Source organism: Orbicella franksi, chromosome 15 (assembly GCF_964199315.1).
Source record: "Orbicella franksi chromosome 15, jaOrbFran1.1, whole genome shotgun sequence".
Classification (NCBI taxonomy): domain Eukaryota; kingdom Metazoa; phylum Cnidaria; class Anthozoa; order Scleractinia; family Merulinidae; genus Orbicella; species Orbicella franksi.
In genome coordinates, this window is record NC_138159.1 from 14,449,951 (window position 1) to 14,468,817 (window position 18,867).

Below are 18,867 nucleotides of genomic sequence, written 5' to 3' on the forward strand. Positions count from 1 at the left end.
ACCTTGTTTTCAAACTGACCGTTTATTAGGCCGTCCACACTATGCCGGCGGAATTTGAAAACGGATTTTTTTTTTTGTGACATGACCTAAACTGAAAATGTCATTGTCAGTTTTCAACATCCAGCGACGTTCAAAAGAAACTCAAAACTTAAGATCCTTTTAACACAGACGCGTAAAAATTAGCTAGCCTGGAAACCAAACTGAGGGAGTAAAATGGACGTATTGTCCGTTCGTGCGGAATTGGAGAATACAGCGGAAATTAATTAAAATACTTTGTTTGAGAAGTCAATACAAACGTACGATCATCAATTTATTTTTTTATTGTTGTTTTTGAAAACTGAACGATACATTTGTACTTGCTTTAATTCGTTATCATTCCTCTCTTTGGTAGATGACTTGTACGAAAACGTAACCAGCGCCGCCGTAGCCCGAGGCGCTTGCCTTTGTCATTTCTTTCGTTTTTGTTGTTTTTAGTCATCACAAACACTTAAATGCCTAGGAAGAGAATTTAACAAATGGATATTGCCTCATTGCCTTTATGGTTACGGCCCTGGTAACCGGAAAATTTAATTGTATTTCAGTAATTCAACACCTGATTCGCATTGTCCTGCTAATATTGGGAATAACTTCGTCATCGTGCGTTGTCAACTACATTTCAAATTCTTTCAAAATCTTTTAAAAGCTCTGTGGCTGAAAAACATTGTATTTTATGGCTCATTTAACACAGTCAGGGTGCGACCAGAGTTCCGCTGGGGACAAATTGGATAGATAAAGTTTACTAAATTCTCTTCAAAAATAGCGAATGATACAAAACAAACTTCCGACAGCTCACGGACAAACCATGTTATTGGGCAAATTGTAATCGTCCTAGAAATGCCGACATTTTACATCGGGAAAATTGCTCAGAAAAGACCTAAAAGTACTGAATACTTTGAAAAAAAAAAGTCCGGTTATTATCTATTTCGTGTTCCTCAATAGCTGAACAGATGTTTCACAACTGAATCCGGCATCTCGCTATTTCACTTATCTCTCAAGAGGTATTTTAAAAGCAAAATTTGCATATAGGTTCTTTGGCGCCGAAGTGGTATGGCTAATTGCGGCGAAGTTCAGTTAAAAGACCCTTAACAAGTGTCAAGTTAAAGTTTTACTGCAACTAAATAATCCCGCAGTTTCGCAACTGCCAAAGTAAAGGAACAATGGACTTACCGTTTGTACGTAAATAGTTGACAATGGGTTTTTCAGAACGCAGGAGAGTTGATTGATAGTGTCTTCAAGTGCTCGCGCTTGGGTATTTAGAAATCAAAGAAAACAATGTCGAAATGGCCCCACAATTAAACACGTGTGTAGCTAAGACTATTATAAAACATTCAGTTCTGCAGCAAAAACACAGAACACGGATGTTACTGAGCTGCAAACTCCGGGTTCTTTAATTCTCTCTTTCAAGCAAATTTCCTTCTGCGTCCCATTTGAAAGGTAAGTTTATTGAGTTTGCTGAGTTCCTCCACAAATATCGCCCGGACTTTTCCGATCTTTCGATCAATTTTACTGCTACCTGTTATGGATATTTGCAAATAACTGTTGAAATCAGAGTCAGAAAAAACGCAAAAAAATGGTCGCCAACATCGGTTTGAAGCCATTGAAAAGACTTTAAGAAGATGTGACGACTGCATGTACAGTTATTTTATTAAAGTTTACACCCGTTTCTTGATTTTTGTATCAAAATTCAACAGTCACTCAATTTAAACAGCAGGCCACCGTAATCTGTATCCAGTTCTTCTAATCTCGTCAAGGTGAAAGCACCTATGAGCTCTGCCTCTTCAGTTTGTGACCATGATTAAGATTGTTTTTTTTCAAAAGCAAAAAGCGAAAAAAAAAAAAAAAAAAAAAAAAGCGCAATGTAACGCAACCACCATCCACGAGATGCTGATTACTAACTGGAATGCTAAGCATCTCTGAAAACGCGATGTGTTCCAAATGAACTGCAGCACACGGGCGAAAAACGCGTGGCAAACACGTTGTGCGCGAGTCTCAATAAATACTTGCGGAAGATGGTGAATCGTTTAATATAGCCTAGAGTGCACATGTTTTTCCCCTGATTTCGTTTCTAGCCATAAATTTCTGCCATTATCTCGCGGCTTACAGAAGGGGCAGATATATATCGCAAACAAAGTCGCTAAGGGTATTGTTATGTAATATTTAAATGCACGTCCTGATAACTTGGAATCTCGCTAAACAACATCCGCTTTCCGAGACAAAAGCCAGGTGGTTGGATATTAAAATCTTTTATCGAGATTTAAAGAAATCTACGGAAATTCCACAGCGAGTGGTAGACCAAGTCTGTGTACGTGGAATAATAGAAACTCACTATCAAGCTCATATCTGGCACGTAACTATCTATACACAACTGTTTTGTGGCAGAGGGCCAAGACATTGTGTAACGTGTTTAAAGCAACCCTCTGGCAACGGTGACACGTTTCAGATAACGCCACGTGTTCAAGGCCAGTCATTCCTGCATTTATAAAGCATGTTTTGCTTTTTAAATGAAAACATACCATGATGTTAGGCGAAAGCTAGAACTTTCCAAAATTTTGCACTCAAACTGTATTGAAATTAAATCGTTGTCAAACAAATATTCGGGCATTAAAACGGTTCGTTGTATGTTGAGGGCGACCGTCAAAAGGCAAGTTTGAGGTGAGTTACTGAAAACGCGGAAACCTTGAAATCTGCGGTTTAATTGATTTAAAGGTACAATGGACGGAGACAAATATTTGAGGTTTTTAAAACTCTTCGTGGGGGTTGGGGAGGTTCCAGAAAAAATTGGGTGGGGGTGTGCGGCTCGCTTTCCAAAACCCTTAAACTGTTTAAGAACAAAATTACCAAAATCTGCGATTTTCTCTTTTTCCAGGACCTGACCATAACTACGATACCTTATTTAAGACCTGACCCTTAAATCAATACCCTGTTTCAGACCTGCCTTTTACTTAGTTATCTAGTTCAGACCGATGCTTAAAGCATTGTGAAGGGCTTTTGTTGATGGTCTCATCGGTAATGATGAAAAGTAGCTTCTTCTAAAAGAAAAAGCGTACGTATGCCGACCCAATTGGAGACTAGAGTGCAAAAATCATGCCCTGTTCGAGGCCAAAATGGTCAAAATCAAAAGAATGTGATCATAGTCTCTTGCCAAAATCGGTAGTTTATTTCTGAACAAAACAGGCTTAAAAACCGTACCCTCTGGGGCCTCACTTATCTACGTAGCCCATACAGTGGAGCACCCCCTCTCCTCTCCCCGCTTCCCGGGTTAAAACTGAAACCAATTTAAAGGATATGGACAAGGAAAGCCCTAGGGGGTCTCTGCAGGTGACTGTTGTTGTCCTGACTCAAAACAGTGACTGACGTGATCATGACATTTGATTTGATCGCCAGCCTCTCGTGACTGACTAGGATCGGATCAAATTACCCCCGCCTGCATGCAGTTCTTAACAGGATGCGCTGACGGCGGATGTTACTTCTGTTAACTCTGTCATATTTTAAATTAACTTGCAGTCTACAAATAGGCCAATTTACAACGACGCCCTGTCCGTAAGCCTTGTGCAACATGTTCGCCGTTATTTTGGTCGTTTTGGTTCTTGCTAACCTTGGAGAAGGAGAAAAATGCCCCAGCGAATGCGAATGCGACTACACTCCTACGAACAACACGACTGACGTTCGATGTCACAAGATGTCTTCTTTTCCATCTGTCGACGAGTTACCGAAAAATACAAGATCGCTGTAAGTGTTTTTACTTTTTGAATCAAGCAATCTCTCTAAAATGAACCTTTTCCCACTTGTATGTAAGCAACTGAACATCACATCAGTACGCTCTTCACATTATTTATTCTCATGATGTAACTGATATGTGTATTTTTGCAGCGACGCTCTCAGTCCCTCGTGGTATTTCGCAATCGCCTGCAAAGCGAAATGAATGTGGGTTCGAAAACATCTTTTGTCATTAAAAGTGGCTGCCTACAAAATGACTCCTTTGCACATGTTGGCGCGTTCATTTAAGTCAGATTTGACGTCTTCCGGTAGAATAATAGAGTAGAATAATAGAATAATATTGAATCGCTGTGTTCTTTTGTAGCATTGTCAGTGTTGCCGGGAGGAGATAATTCTATTAACACCCGAATGATATTGTCTAACCTGAAATTGACTTCTCACTTCATTGCACAACTTCAACTTCATATTAATTGAGAGACACTTCCTTTTTCCTTATTCCGGGAAATTATCGGTCTTAACTTGTACCAAAGTCAACTGCTTCAAAGTCCAACTTTCACATATTTCATTGTTGATAATCAATCTTATATCGTTCCGTACGATTTGGTCCGTTCCCATTTCTACAGCTAGCCCCAGAAAAAAGAGATTGCTCAAAATTAGCGAGCACGCGCCGACAGTTTCACGCTTTCCACGTTTTGAGGGAAAAATACCAATCTCTGTACCAGAGACAACCCGCTTCCTAGTTAGCCGTTTTTAAACTTTGATTTCTTTTTGAATTCGAAGAGTTGCCATAAGCTGACAAGAAGGCGCATTTGTGAGGACAAGTTTTGAAAGGGACCTTTTAAAACGTCTGATGCAGAAAGTCAACATTGATGCAACAAATTAGGTTAAGCAGATATTAATGCAATAAATTAAGTTAACCAGACATTCATGCAATAAATAAGGCTAACCAGACTGACAGCTGTTTTGTGTGCTATTTAATAAACTGGCTGAAGTTTGCTGAGCGGTTTTTGTCAAGGCTAAGTCGGCTTATTACCTTTTTGCTTCGCGCACTCGACACTCGACACTCGTTCTGCTCGCTTGATTTGTAGTGTAATCAGCTGGCCCACAAGTTCTGTTTTTTCCTTGTTCAAAAATTAATTATGAACCAAGAATTTTCCACTAACCATAACTTAAAATTTATAGTAGCCACAAAAGAAAAGATTTTCGAAAGTAGTCGATTTCTGGAGAAACCATTTAACGTTGAAACTGAGTATGGCATATGTTGGCTTTCTCGTTCATGTCTCTGTTTTTCTGCTTTGAAACACTAAAATAAACCCAGAAATAATAGCCACAGTGTTTACATATGCCCTGGATTGAGGACTTAATATTGCAACTAGTTTCGATTTTTGTATCCCTAATCGTATGATTTTAAGTGGGATTTCAAAACCAATAGATTAGAGCACCTAAGGTTAATGAACAAAATATAATAATAACAAACGACTCTGAAAGGTTTTACAACACGACTGAGGGTAACTTAGCCCTTTCGACAGAAAAATTTAGCAAAACGAATTTGCATGATATCCGTTTGATATATTTTCAAATTAATTCCATTGTCTTCTCTTCAGAAAGTGCGCTCGAGTGGTTATCCAAAACAAAGACATTTTAGTTTACCAAAAACATTTTTGTTTCGTCCCCGTGGTCAAGCGAGCGCGCCCATAGCCGGTAGTTATTTCTAAAGATTAGCTGGTTCTTTCCTGGTATTTCTCGTACCACCCAGGCAGAATTTTGTCTTGTAAGCAATTCCAATTGAACGGAATATAAGCTTACAAAACTGTAAATTAGTGGCTGAGTTCTGAGAATACGGAGCTATGAGGTTCATCGAGACTCTGTCCTAGTCTATTATTAACTTTTAAATTCCCTTAACTTATATGCTTGACAACTTGCTCATAACGGAGGGAGAAATTATGCATTGATGAGCCACATTTTTGCGCTTTCCGTTAAGCAGGTAAATAATCTGATTGGGCACCTGTTTGCTGCCATCTGCAAGATCATTTTCGGAACAAAGGAACATGAATTTCTGCCGAGACCAACCGCGGTGTCTTGAAAACGACACGGAAACTACAAAAGCAGTATGAAAGCCCTGTTGCAGATAGAATTTTAAAAAACACTGTAAGCGTGCTCTGTTTATGACAGGAAACCGCTTTGCTTGGAGTTATTTTGGATGAAAAATAAAAAATGATAATACTTCCTGTCCCCTAGAAAATGAGAAATGAATGTAGTGGTTGCTAGGCAAGTATGATGGCGAGAAAGGTTTTATCAACAGAAATCGCGTGGGCATGGTGTGGCAGTCTCTCGCTGCACTCAAGCATATCAATGGAAAATTATGCTGCGCTCTTTTCGCTCTCGTCTGAGAAACAAAAATGGTGTGCTTGCATTCTACAATACTTTAACTCAAGTTCTTGTCTCAAGACGTCAGTTTCCGCAGCTTGCAGAACTAGGTACACTGCTGTCTCCCAGGTGAACTGCAAGTTCATCGGATCAAAAATTTTCACAACATATCAAAACTTTACATTCCTTCTAGTTCTCATAAAGCAAAGAAGTAAAAACGCAAGTTTTATGTATTCTGTTCCTTAGTATCTCCACGCTATAACTTCGAGGCTCATAATTGAGATTTAAGGTCGGTATACACGAGGGAAGCGACTGAAGCAGTATTGTTTACACGGGGTTCTGTATCAATCACATAGAGACATCGACATCCTCCCTCTCCCCCGCCCCCCCCCCCCCCCGGCCATATCCCAGACATTTGTTAATTTCTTGTGCCCTAGTAGGTGGGAATTTGAAGTTGATGCTTGTTATCGGGGTGGGACATTTGACACTATATGGGAGGGGCTGCTTCGAATTGCGAAGCCGTGTTCAAACTAGAAGTCATCCAGAAATAACGCCATTCTTTTTAACGTTGTTGAAAGGCCTTCCAAAGTTGTGTGCTATGTTTGAACAAAGTTAATAGAGGGGAATGGTTATTAAATCAGACATAGTCCTTTGTTGTATGTTTTTGTTCGGTTTTGGCCTTGACCGTGAACAGGACACAAAAGTTGTTTACTTTTGACTAAGAAACTAACCAATAGAAACGTTTTTATTTCTTAATTCATGCATAATGAATGAGCGCATAACAACAGATTGTGCAGGGTCGTGGACCTTCCACTATAATGGCATCAAAAAAAAAAAGAGCATCTTTGTTTGCTCCTTTGATGTTTGCCGTTAATTAAAAGTTTTGCTTGAGAAAATTTACCCATGTGTATATTTTGATGGTATTTACAAACAATACTTGGGACACAATTGGGGTTTAATGCAGGTTTTCGGGGATGAATGTGCTTTTGCTTTTCCATTGTTCATTTTTGCCATGTATGTTCAGATTTCTCCGGAGTAGTGTGGTCGGAAGACATTTGATGCGTTTTCAGAATTACATTTCTGAATTAAATGCTCCTTTTTAAAACGGTACCGTCAGATATCTCACATACAGGTTCTTCCGCAGCAAACAGGCTCAAATACTGACGAAACTCTCGCTTGTATTTAACCACAAACTCGATAGCGTGCAGTCGACTATCTAACGTCGGCTTTTACCGAATTAATGAAGCTTCGTCACGGTTTGTGCACCTTGGCTAGTTTAGCCCAATTCTTTTCCAAGTTCTTCGTTTGTAATCCGTTTTAGTGTTTTCCATCCTTAACCATCCTTGTTCCTTTATGGTTCATTTTTATCTCTTTGGTGTTTTTCTATCTTAGTAAACTTTTATTTTCAGTTTTTCCTTCAATTTAAAGGCAATTTTGTACGCGGCCAAATTAATTCAAAGTAGCGTGACTGAGCTCCTTCAAAGCTATTGAAGTTTTCAGTCGACGTCAGTTTTCGTTCTTTCAATGAGCGGCGAATGATGTCAACTCTTCTAGCTGTACTAATCCGGCACTGATGACATTCGACAAATGTTGAATAAAAAAGCTAAGTAATCCAGCCAAGTAATACGGCAAACATTTTACGGCTATTCGCTCCAGTCCCTTACTAAGCGAGCATATACATAAATTAGAGCTTCAGACCAGCTGGCCTAAGAAACCTGTGGCTGTTAGCAGCCGCAACATGTTGTCTCTCTTACTAGCTTGCTTCTCTACGCTACCGCGCTTCTCGTTTCCCGTCCGTCCCTTTTCCTATCCTTTACACTTTAAACTCGCTCAAGCGCGGTCGCATTTCTCCATCTCTCAGTGATTCAGCGAGCATGAAAGGGACTGTCACGAATAGTATGTAACTTGTCGTGTAATGATGTTGAATTGCAAATGGAAAAGCGTTGGTCTTTATTCCTGAAACTCCAGAAAGGAGAAACCACTGACGAATTCATTCAATTCTCTTGAGTCTTGATGGATATTTGTGATTAAAACATAATCTCCTTTCCTTTTGTTGCAGGCGTATAATGCAGTCTTCTTTTCCAAACCTTCCAGCAGGGGAGCTAAACAAATTGAAGAAACTATCCATACTGTATGTATTTCGTGTGTTTTGCATTTATAAACCTTTAAGACTTAGAATGGCCATTTAAGAGGTAGAGAACATTTTCCGCCTGCCACTTGTGTTTCCATATTTTATTCTCGTTCTTCCAAACTCCCACCATAGTTAATAGAGGGGAATGGTTATGAAACCTGACAAATGTCTTTGTTGAATGTCTTTGCTTGCTTTTTTGGCCTTGACCGTGCACAAAACACAATAGTCGTCTACTCCATACTGAGGAACTAACCAATAGAACCGTTTTGGTTACGTAATTCATGCATAGTGTATGAGCGACAAACAAAAGACTGTGCACGGTCGTGGACCTTCCAACATAAATCTTGGCATCTTCGTTTGCTTCTTTGATGTTTGCCGGGCTTCATAACCATTCCCCTCTATTAGCTATGTTTCCACTCGTTATCTTATCACTCGATAGATACAAGGAAAATGGTTTCTGTTTCTTATGAAATGGAAAAACAGGTTTTTTTCTTAAATGGTACATGATCGATACTCAAGGAGCATATACAACTAATACGTGAGAGTCCGGTTTGAAGGATGGGCATGAGGGGTGTTACCAGAAAAGGGTCCCAAAAATTGTATTTTGCCTGGGTTGAAACCTTGACGTTTGTGAAGTCATTCGTGACCCTGACTTTTTGGATAACTCTTTGTTATCTGTTTAGAGCGGTTTTTATTCGAAAGTTGTCAAACCAATCACAAAGGCACAGACAATGCAGCGACCAATCAAAATTCGAAGATAATATGCGTAGCTGGTGCGAAGCGCGGGAAAACGTGTGCCAGCAGGCTCCGCGACTGATTCTGGTTTAACGTCTTATTGGTGGAGAGAATGGCGCGAGTTTTTTTAAGTCAATCAATGATCGTAAAAAATCGAAACCCAGTCCTGAAAACCGCTCTATTAGACCGAAAGCCCGCTCGCAATGATAACCATTGTTTGGTGGACAGTGGAGTCTTCAACGGTAGATCCCTTTTCGTTAGGGATGAACCATTATTTTTCGAGGGGAAGAGGTGGGGGCTGAGCAATTTCTAAAAACAAATTCCTGTACATCAAAAACTGCTGAATAATAGGGAAGGGGATCCATGGAGAAAAAAAATCGAACAGGTGCTTTCTACTATCCATATCCTGTGTTTGAATTTTAAAAAAAAAATACTTGCACAAGCTATTGCCCACCAAAAAACTGTTGCGCAGCCTAAAGTTGTGAAAAAACTTCATGTACCACCCCCAAATCCCCTTTAGACTCCCCGGCAAAACCTTAGCTGAGACTTCTTTCGAACTCTGGAAATAAAACGCGTGCAATATAATCTCGTTCTTTCGTTCGTTCTTTTATCAATTTTATAGTTATAGGTATTTTAAGGAACGGCATTCAAGAGGGTTCTTAATTATTTTGCTGCCTTCGACTTTCAGAATCCTGGATAACAATGAGATAACAGACATTCAAGATGGTGCATTCGACGGTCTCGATGATCTTTTTGAAATGTGAGTATTGAAGCCCCACAATAGTTCAACAGTTCATATGCTAAACACGTAGACTACCAGTAGTCCCTCTTTCGCTTAGTCCGTCGTGCATGACGCGAAAGAAAACGGGAGGGAAAAATAGTCACGCGAAACCCTGAGGGCGTGCCTCTCGCCCCCGGGATTTTGCGCGGCATCTTTTTCTGGCGGTTTTATTTGCGGTCACGCACGACGGACTAAGCGAAAGACGGACTACTTGTAGTTACTACTGCTAGGAACTCCGAACCATAACCCAGAAAATGTAGTTAAACGGCCAAGGGATTGCCGAGCAAGGAGACGACAGGGCGACCTTTGTTCAAGTCACTTGACCGACAGATCTTAAGCAGCTGCTCAAACTGATGTCATAAAAATATCCCGTAACTTTCAATTTTTACGAAGAGTAGTTTATCGTTGAGCATAGCAAAAGCCAATTTCAGTCCATTTGACATTTTCTCGTACACTGTGTTTCTAGAAACCTGGATCATAACAGATTGGTGAAATTTCCCGTTTTCAAGACCAAATCGCCACTGAAGAAACTGTAAGTATACACGTGATATTTCATTAATTGTAAACTTTCTACTACATAACTGCGTCCAGTTTGTTGGAACACTGCGAATTGAACTCACATCAGCCACTTTCCCAAGAAACCTACATGTATTCTGGCTGCCCTTTTTGGGCCACTAATGTGCGTGACTTTTGCGTTATGAGTCTCCGTGACAAGCGCGTGACGAGCGCTTGAAATTTCTGCTTCTATCTGCACTGTTAACGTAATAATGAATATTCTGGAAACGATATGGGTCCCTAAAGCGTCAAATGAACATTGATTGTATGGCTAGCTCCGTGAGCGGGCAAGATGAACCAATCCTGCACTGAGATTTGTTACCCGAGCGGGCAAAATGGCGCTATCGTGCCCGCTCGGGATTACGCGCTGTATCCCGCGAGACAGTAGTGTTCTGTTGTTCGATCAAGTTGACTGGTTATGGGCCTCGTTCTTTTCTTGCGAGTTTATGGACCTCGACTCCGTCTCGCTCCATAAACACGCAAAAAAAAAAAAAAAAAAAAAAAAAATTGGGTAATATCCGGCCATCTTGACCTAACGCTTGGTCAATAACCCATATATGTATATATCACTTTTTCAGATACCTTAACAACAACCAGATCAAAGAATTATCACGAATGTCTCTTAAAAATCTGCCGGAGCTAAACCGGTTGTAAGTATCATTTTGTTAAGACGGCGTTTAATTTTTTCTTCTTGTGGAATAAGTATTAACATCACTCAAGCTTATTGTAGAGTGAACATTAAAGGAAGCGGATCAGTTTACAGAATCAGACTTCCATTACCAGTAGCCTGCAAACAGGCTGTCTAATCGGGGATGGGGCGAAGAGAAAAAAACAGGATAAGGGAGAGAGGAGCGAACAGAGTGTGTGTGTGTGTGTGGGGGGGTCGGCCTAACTACCAGTTTTCTTTTTCTTCGTGGTCTCCGCTCAGAGATGTTTTTCCCTATTTACTATTATAATATTTCCTTATTTATTATTATTCATTTTGAAGGCTAGGAGGTTATCAGTGTATTAAACTACTGTCAAATGTCACCCTCAATAAATGAAGTCTACTTAGGAGGCGTTTCTCCTGGTGTTGTTTACTAATCAATCAATTACAAACACTTGATTTTTGCTTGCAGGGAATTAGATGAGACTAGCATCACAGAAATACCTGCTTATATTTTTAACAATAACAAGAAGCTTTTCATCTTGTAAGTATTGTTCTCAATCTTTCACGAATCTAGATGTGATCTCTTTGTTTGTTTGTTTGTTTTTACTGAGCGTTTTTCTGTTTTATTTCTCCTGTCGATTTTTCTCAACTTTTGCCGGCCTTGTTAAAATGTGTCCATCACTTTAGGGTATCGAGCTGAATTTTCCATTAAAATAGATCGATTTCGACAGCAGTGTTTCTTACCTGAGTAATACAAAGTAACGCATCACATTTAATTATTAACAACAATTTTTTCTGTTATAAGAGAAAATTATATTCTCTTTCCAACTCTTTACTTATTCTGTTGACGTATTTCTTAGGAGCCTAAAGAAATCCTCGCTGACAACAATTGATGACAATGCTTTCGTCGATTCAAATCTCCAAGAACTGTAAGTGCTAAAGGATTAATAGTTTACACTTGGATTATTGAAGTTCAGACTCGAAGATTTTTTTGTTATGGTAGCAAAATGCGCGTCCTAGAACTGTGTTAGTCGACAACGGTTAGAAAATTGTGTGGTAAAGATATCATGCAAGCCAGATATGGTCATGCTGAGCCCTCGTTGGCCTTTTTCTGAATGTAACCTGATTTGACCTATCACGGCAAAGATGGTGATTTGCATAGTGTCACTTTTCCCGCTCTTGGAAACAGCTACACTTTCCCGCTCTTAGTACTGATAACATTTTTTTTTTCCTGCTGCCTTCCGTTTGCCTAGCTCCTAGGCCTCAATATTTTGCCGCTGTCAATCGTTTCGGGTCCCGTGGTACGTCAACGAAATCAATTGACCGTGAAGGCCAGGAAGAAAGCCGTACAGGAACTAGGCAAGCCGTCCGTTACATGCCGTCACGCAACGCGTTCCGTCACCATGAGAAACGCTGTTTGGCAATAAAATAACTTCGAAAGATGCTGTTTTCATCATCGCTATTTTTGTTGTTGTCTTGTTAGGTTTTTACAAGGAACGAAGATTACGTCTTTATCAGCTACAGGACTCGATCGTTTAGTGAAACTAAACCTGGAAGATGTTGAGAACTTTTGGTCCATTCCTCCTGGTCTGAGTAAAATCCGTGAGATCTACTTGAGTGAGTACAACTCTTTCCTTTGCTGCGCTTTCCACCTGAACATATACCAGCGAAATTTCGCTAGACAGAGTCATTCTGGGACTAATTCAATTGCTACGCCTTCGACAAGATCAAGTACAACATCAATACCATCCACAACAGCAAATGTTAGATCTACTACATTTGCTGCAGTCACTACTAACGTTTCTAGTACTTCAACAACGGTTTCCCACATTTCAAGCCAACACGGGAGTTTCACAACGCCTGTTGCGACCACACCTCACGACCCATGGGGTAAGAGAAAACGTCGAAACATCCCGTTTGGATTTGAGACAGCGGCCCCAACAACAAATGGAACCTCTGGGTCAGTTACTACTGCTGAATCAAGTGGCGGTGGTCAGACTTTCCCGAACTTTGAGACCGACGCAGTGACACTCCCAAATACGATTCCCCACAAAAATACACCAAACAGCAGCGTCCCTGTGGTCACAGAACCACCCCCTGAGGACGTTATTTGTTTACCCCAAAGAGACGCATACCACCCCTGTGAGGATATCATGGGCGCAAAATGGCTGACTGTTGTATCATTGATGGTAGGAAGTATTGCACTGTTAGCAAATCTTGTAGTGGTCGTTGTAATGTTGACAAGTGATCGTCGCCTGAATGTTCACCGTTTCCTGATGAGCAATTTAGCCTTTGCCGACTTCTGCCTTGGTTTATACATATCCATCCTGGTGTGCGTGTCTTTGGACACTTCAGGCGAATATTATAACCATATCAGAGCCTGGGAGTTTGGCGCTGGATGTAAAATCGCGGGCTTCATCGCCGTGTTCTCCACAGAGCTATCCGTGTACACCCTAACAGTCATAACAATCGAGAGGTTTTTCGCGATTGTGTATGCAATGCAAGTTAACACTCGACTTTCCCTTCGCAAAGCAGTCAAAGTCATGATCGTAGGATGGTTGGTGGCCTTCTTCATAGCCGTTCTTCCCCTCGTAGGTGTGAACAGTTACCAAAGCGTCGCCATTTGTTTACCCTTCAATTCCGACACAAAAGGTGACTTGGCCTACGTGGGCATTGTCTTGGTACTAAATTTTGGAACTTTTCTGGTCATCGCTGGCTTGTACGCGAAAATGTTCCAAGTTGTGGTGGGATCAGGGCCCGTTGAAGGGGCCCCACAGCGTAACGACGCCACAGTTGCCAAGCGGATGGCTTTGCTCGTGTTTACTGACTTTGTTTGTTGGACTCCCATCGCGTTTTTTGGCCTCTTAGCGGCTTTTGGCGCGCCACTCATCGGAGTCGAAGATTCAAAGTTCCTGCTAGTTTTTTTCTTTCCGCTTAACAGCCTCTGCAATCCATTTTTGTACGCATTTTTTACCAAAGCCTTTAAACGTGAGTTCTTCGCCCTGCTGAGTCGCTTCGGGTTTTGTCACACTCGAGCGTTGCATTACAAAGGCACGCTGTCCTCTCTTATCTACTCACGGTCACGCACAAAGCGTTCTACGATAGCTGAGGATGATACGAGATCAAAGCGCATCTCACAGATATCTGCTACATCTGGCGTGGAGGTAAAACCAGGCAACGGCTTTCTAAACGGGAACATTTACGAAAATAACAAATCTCAGGCTCCTTTACCGGAGTGTATTCCCATGAAGGGTGTTCGTAACCCGGGCTTTGGGGATGACTCACCAGTGAGCCCTAACAACGATGACGTATTTTTTGACCCAACAGCCAAGGCAGCGAAAGCGGAATTATCCCCAGAGTCTGCGCTGCGGAATTCACGCTCACGAGACGAGACTCCTGATTGGTCAAACCAAAGCACGCCCCAGATTTCGCGCGCTCCCAGTATTGGCAGTTTCCACGCAATCGAAGGACAACTTCCCGAGAAACGAGGGAAAAAACAGTCTGTATCTTTTCGGGACGTCCCCCGAGTCCAAGTCGAAAAGTAAAACAGGGCTCTCGGCAACAATTCAAGCCTACCGATCTTAACGACACATGATTAACCGTTGTCTAATAAGCTTGAGGACTTTGACACCGTTGACTGAGCCCACAGTGTATGGTCAGGGGAGTCACATGGTAGAGAAAGAAACGAATTTTTAATATAAACAAGACTATAAATTAGTTAACATAATATATGTAGTAGTCTTAAAAAAGACGTTTTAATATATTGAGGAAAATTAGTATTACATTATGGGAAAAAAATCATGCATGTAAAGACTTTGTTGATTCAAAAGAATTAAGGTACAACTCACATTGAGGCTTAAGTGTATAACGATCACGTTATTTACAGTAACAGCGCTAGAATTCAGTAGCCCCAGAGCCCTTTCTTCTTACTTGGAGGAAGGGCCCTGGTAACGAGGGGTAAGTAAGGGACCAGCCGGCAGGATAAGGTGGTTTAGCTTGAGTCAAGAGATAATCTCTTGCTTGAGTGCACCTCGCAATCAGGTTTTGAACACCAGGCTTGGTTCGTGAAAATAAAAAGCCTCGCAAATTAATCCACCTGTTTTGCAGGCCTTGTTAGGTTAATTTAAGTTCGTGAGTTATATTCTTTATCTTACTAGTGCATAGCGCTGAACAAGACGTCAAGATTGACTGAATATGTACACAGTCTGACGTTTTCTTGTGATTACCGTCATTTTTTTTTTTTTTTTTTTTTTTTTGCAAAACCTCGCGGTCAATACTTATTCCTTGCCTTTACGCTATTTAACAATAAGGTAAAGTGCTCGAGATTTCCATCATGCATAGAAGTCGCGAGCCCATAATCGAAGTATTTGTTTTAGTATCTGAATCTATCAGTCGTTCAAACTTTTATTTAAATCCATGCACTTCACAGACATATACCGCATATTGCTTGGCCAAAAAATGTAAGAAGAACGTGAGTGACACATTCAGCTATCGCCTCGTGTGCCAGGTGTTATCTATTTAACAATTAGATAATGTGCTCGAGATTTCTATCGCGTGATAGTTCCAGACGCGGGTGAAGCCCGAGTCATATCACGCATAGATATCGAGAGCGTATAATTTTTTTAGTATAAATCTTCTAGTCGTTCAAAACATTATCTAAATCCTCTCGGCACAGACATCTCGAAAACGCAAAGAAGCGGCCTTCATTTTGTTACCAAGCGCACACTGCTACACTACTCAGTATCTACAACACAAAAGAGAGTGAGTAGCGCAGACAGTCAGGGAACAACATTCGTGATAGAAAGCTAGTGGATTTATACTAAAACTGAACAGACGCACAGCAACATGGAATCTATTAGTTAAGTAAATAGTGAGTAGCAAAGTCAAAAGAGAACGGCATTCGTAAAAGAATGGTGGTAGATTTATAATAAGAAGAAATAACCAGGAATATTTCTAATTTTCGTGACAAGATGAGTTCTTTATTTGTTGTTTCTGTATGGTAGAAATTGTTACTTACGTCTTTAATTCTGTGTAAACGACACGTATTTCAAGTTTTATATTTATGCACGTAATTTAGATATCCATACCTGTAATTAAAGTGTTTGAGTTCACATTAATATTAAGATCAATATATAAAACGCCCATGTGATACCATCAAGTTTGGATCCTGCTTAGCTTGCCAGCAGTCCGCTTTGCTCGTGCTTCTCGCAGGCCTCAATAGGGGGATCGAATGGCCACTGCGAGCATGCGAAGTCTATGCGAGCAGTGTGTTTATTTTTGCGAGCACGAACAGTGATCAAATTTGTCTTGAGAGCAGTGAGCGCTTAAGAAAATACAAATGGCAAGCACTTCGTAAATTTTCCACTGGCCGGAATCTCTCTTTTATTAAAATGAAACGTTCTTTTGCACCAGGTGGTCTAACAATCATTTCAAGTTTCGGATTCGATGATCGACAAACTGGTTTCACACTAATTGACTGAAAAAGATTCAAAGCAATGAAAATTCATCTGAAGGCTTCTAGGATCGAACCAATTGCAGCCATACAGATCTGACAAGCTCTGAAGGTCGAATAGTAATATTCCTAATGTCCTCATGTCTCTACTGGGATTACTTTCTACCTTTGCAGGTGCCTTTCGCGAAGAATTCTTTTACGCGCGTCAGTTTCAATAAAACGTCAACAAGACGAGGGAGCATATTTCCAGAAAAAATCATATAGCGCGTGTGTTTCCCCAACGTTTCCCAGTTGTGCAGAACGAGAAACATTTTTTCCAGCGTAAATTCTGTTTCCAAGATGCAAATTATGCTTCCTCTACACGGTATAGAATTTTTTCCGAGCATGCAAACAGTTGCAAAAATTTTGCGAGCACGAGCAAGCGAGCACTCATGTAATTTTTGCGAGCAATTCGAGGAAAGGCCAAATTTTGCGAGCACTTTTAAATTGAATGGGACCATTCCTATACCCCTTTCAACCTCCTACACTTCCCGCGCTCCCAAAGCTGCTAAGACCCTGGGTACGAGCCAAAACGTGACCTATTTAAAGGTCTTTTTTCTTTCTGAGAAGGGCGCGTCCTTCTGCCAGAAGGTTCATGGGAAAGTCCTGCGGGAAACTCGACTTTCGAAGCATTTTCCGTGCAGTTTGTTCGTCTTTAGCATTACGGGACTGGCATTGCTAAACACAACCGCCTATTACACGTGAGAGAAGAGAAGTCACGAAAGCCTGCTATCCCAGACAAAACCTGTTCAAACGGTAAATTAATCAGACTTTCTAAAAGTCCTTTCCAATGATTCCTCCCTATATCGTCTCGCTCGATTGAGATTCATAAGTCAAGGATTGAGACAAGGTCGACTTGTGGCAAGTCTATGAATTCATGTAAATTCTCTTAAGGTGATTCCCTAGTAAAAGAACCCGCCATAGATTTCCGATGAAACTTGGTATGCTGTTCATGTCCACAGGACGAGATACTAAAACGTAATAAAAAGAGGGGGTCAACGTGCTTGTTTTCACGCCACAATGCTGACAAATACGGTTATTTAGGCGACTTTGGTAATCTCGAGCTCCGTGCGCAACAAATAAGCTCGATTATTTTTCAATGCAGCATGTTATATCACACAGAGTTTGACTTTCTTTGATTGTTTATTCATCTACGTCCCAGAAAAAATATCTTCAAATACCCTGCATTTTTTATCCTTTAAAGGAAACACAATTCGGACATGCGCTGTTGGGCCCGTTACGTCTCCCTCTGTAGTGTTTATTTCATTTGCCAAAAAAGTAGCCATAGATTTCTGCTAATTTTTTCCTCAGTTTTTGAGGATATTTTTCTCATTGAAATTATGAAATAAAAAGTGGGGGTCACCATGCTCGTCTAAGAGAAAAGGTGCATTTATTTCGCTATCGAGCTTAGTTTGAGGGAAATCTCTTACGTTTTGTACGCGCACGCGCTCATGTGCGCGCGCTAATGACGCGGAAATCGTGCGCTGTAATGATGTGCAATGCAATACCAAGGAATCACTTTAATCCTCCGTTGGAAAAAAAGATGGCGGCTGTACCGTTTACCACAATACCATGCGAGCCTAATAGAGCCCATCAAGTATAAGGGAAGCCACATTTTTGTAGTATTTGTTAATGTGCGATCGACAGTGTGTGCTAGGTTTGAGGGTTTTAGAACGTTTCTGTACGGTTTTATGAGCGTTTTTTAAGTTTCCGTGCGCCAAGAATTATGGGTAAATGTACCAATAGCCGTCTTTTTTCCTACGGCGGATTGCAGAAGTGCAGCTACTACAAGACATAGAAACATATTGAAACGAACGTAGACGTCGTGTTTACGTCTCATCCTTCTCTCTATTGACCGAGCACGACTGCGGACGAAATGAACCCAATTCTGATATAAAATCACGAGTGTACATTAGGCAGACTCCACACTACGCCGGAGAAATTTGAAAACGCAGCTTTATTTCTACGGTTTGGCCTACCGTCCACACTAATCCGTCCCAAACACGAAGCTTTTCGAAAACGCTGTTCTCACCGGAGGAATTTGAAAACGCCGGCTTTTCGTTTTCTTGTAAACGAAAAACATTTTGAAAACGGAGCTTTTCGAAAACGATAGCGTCACGATAATCACGTGATTTCCCTGACGGAGTTTTATTCAAACACAAATCCAAAATGACCGGTGATTGTTGCGTCTTCAAATTCCTCCGACGTAGTGTGGACGAAAAACATTTGATTCGTTTACAGAGTGAAACCTCCGTTTCCAAATTCCTGCGGCTTCGTTTGGACGAGGCCTTACTGAAATAATCTACTCTTCATGCAAGGAGTGTCTGTTAACATTGGAAAATGAATAATAATAATAATAATAATAATAATAATAATAATAATAATAATAATAATAATAATAA

The 18,867-nt window shown here is 40.8% G+C and overlaps 1 protein-coding gene across 1 annotated transcript; it reads left to right on the forward strand.

Annotated features, from left to right (window-relative positions):
- The first annotated feature begins 1,301 nt into the window (after nt 1-1,301).
- Nucleotides 1,302-18,822, forward strand: LOC145470777 (putative glycoprotein hormone G-protein coupled receptor). The gene is made up of 9 exons (XM_081454611.1): nt 1,302-1,473; nt 3,544-3,768; nt 8,183-8,254; nt 9,678-9,749; nt 10,237-10,302; nt 10,904-10,975; nt 11,444-11,515; nt 11,835-11,903; nt 12,458-18,822. Exons 2-9 carry the CDS (start codon nt 3,596-3,598, stop codon nt 14,517-14,519), a joined length of 2,658 nt encoding a protein of 885 aa, XP_081310737.1. The 5' UTR covers nt 1,302-1,473; nt 3,544-3,595; the 3' UTR covers nt 14,520-18,822.
- Nucleotides 18,823-18,867: the final 45 nt, after the last annotated feature.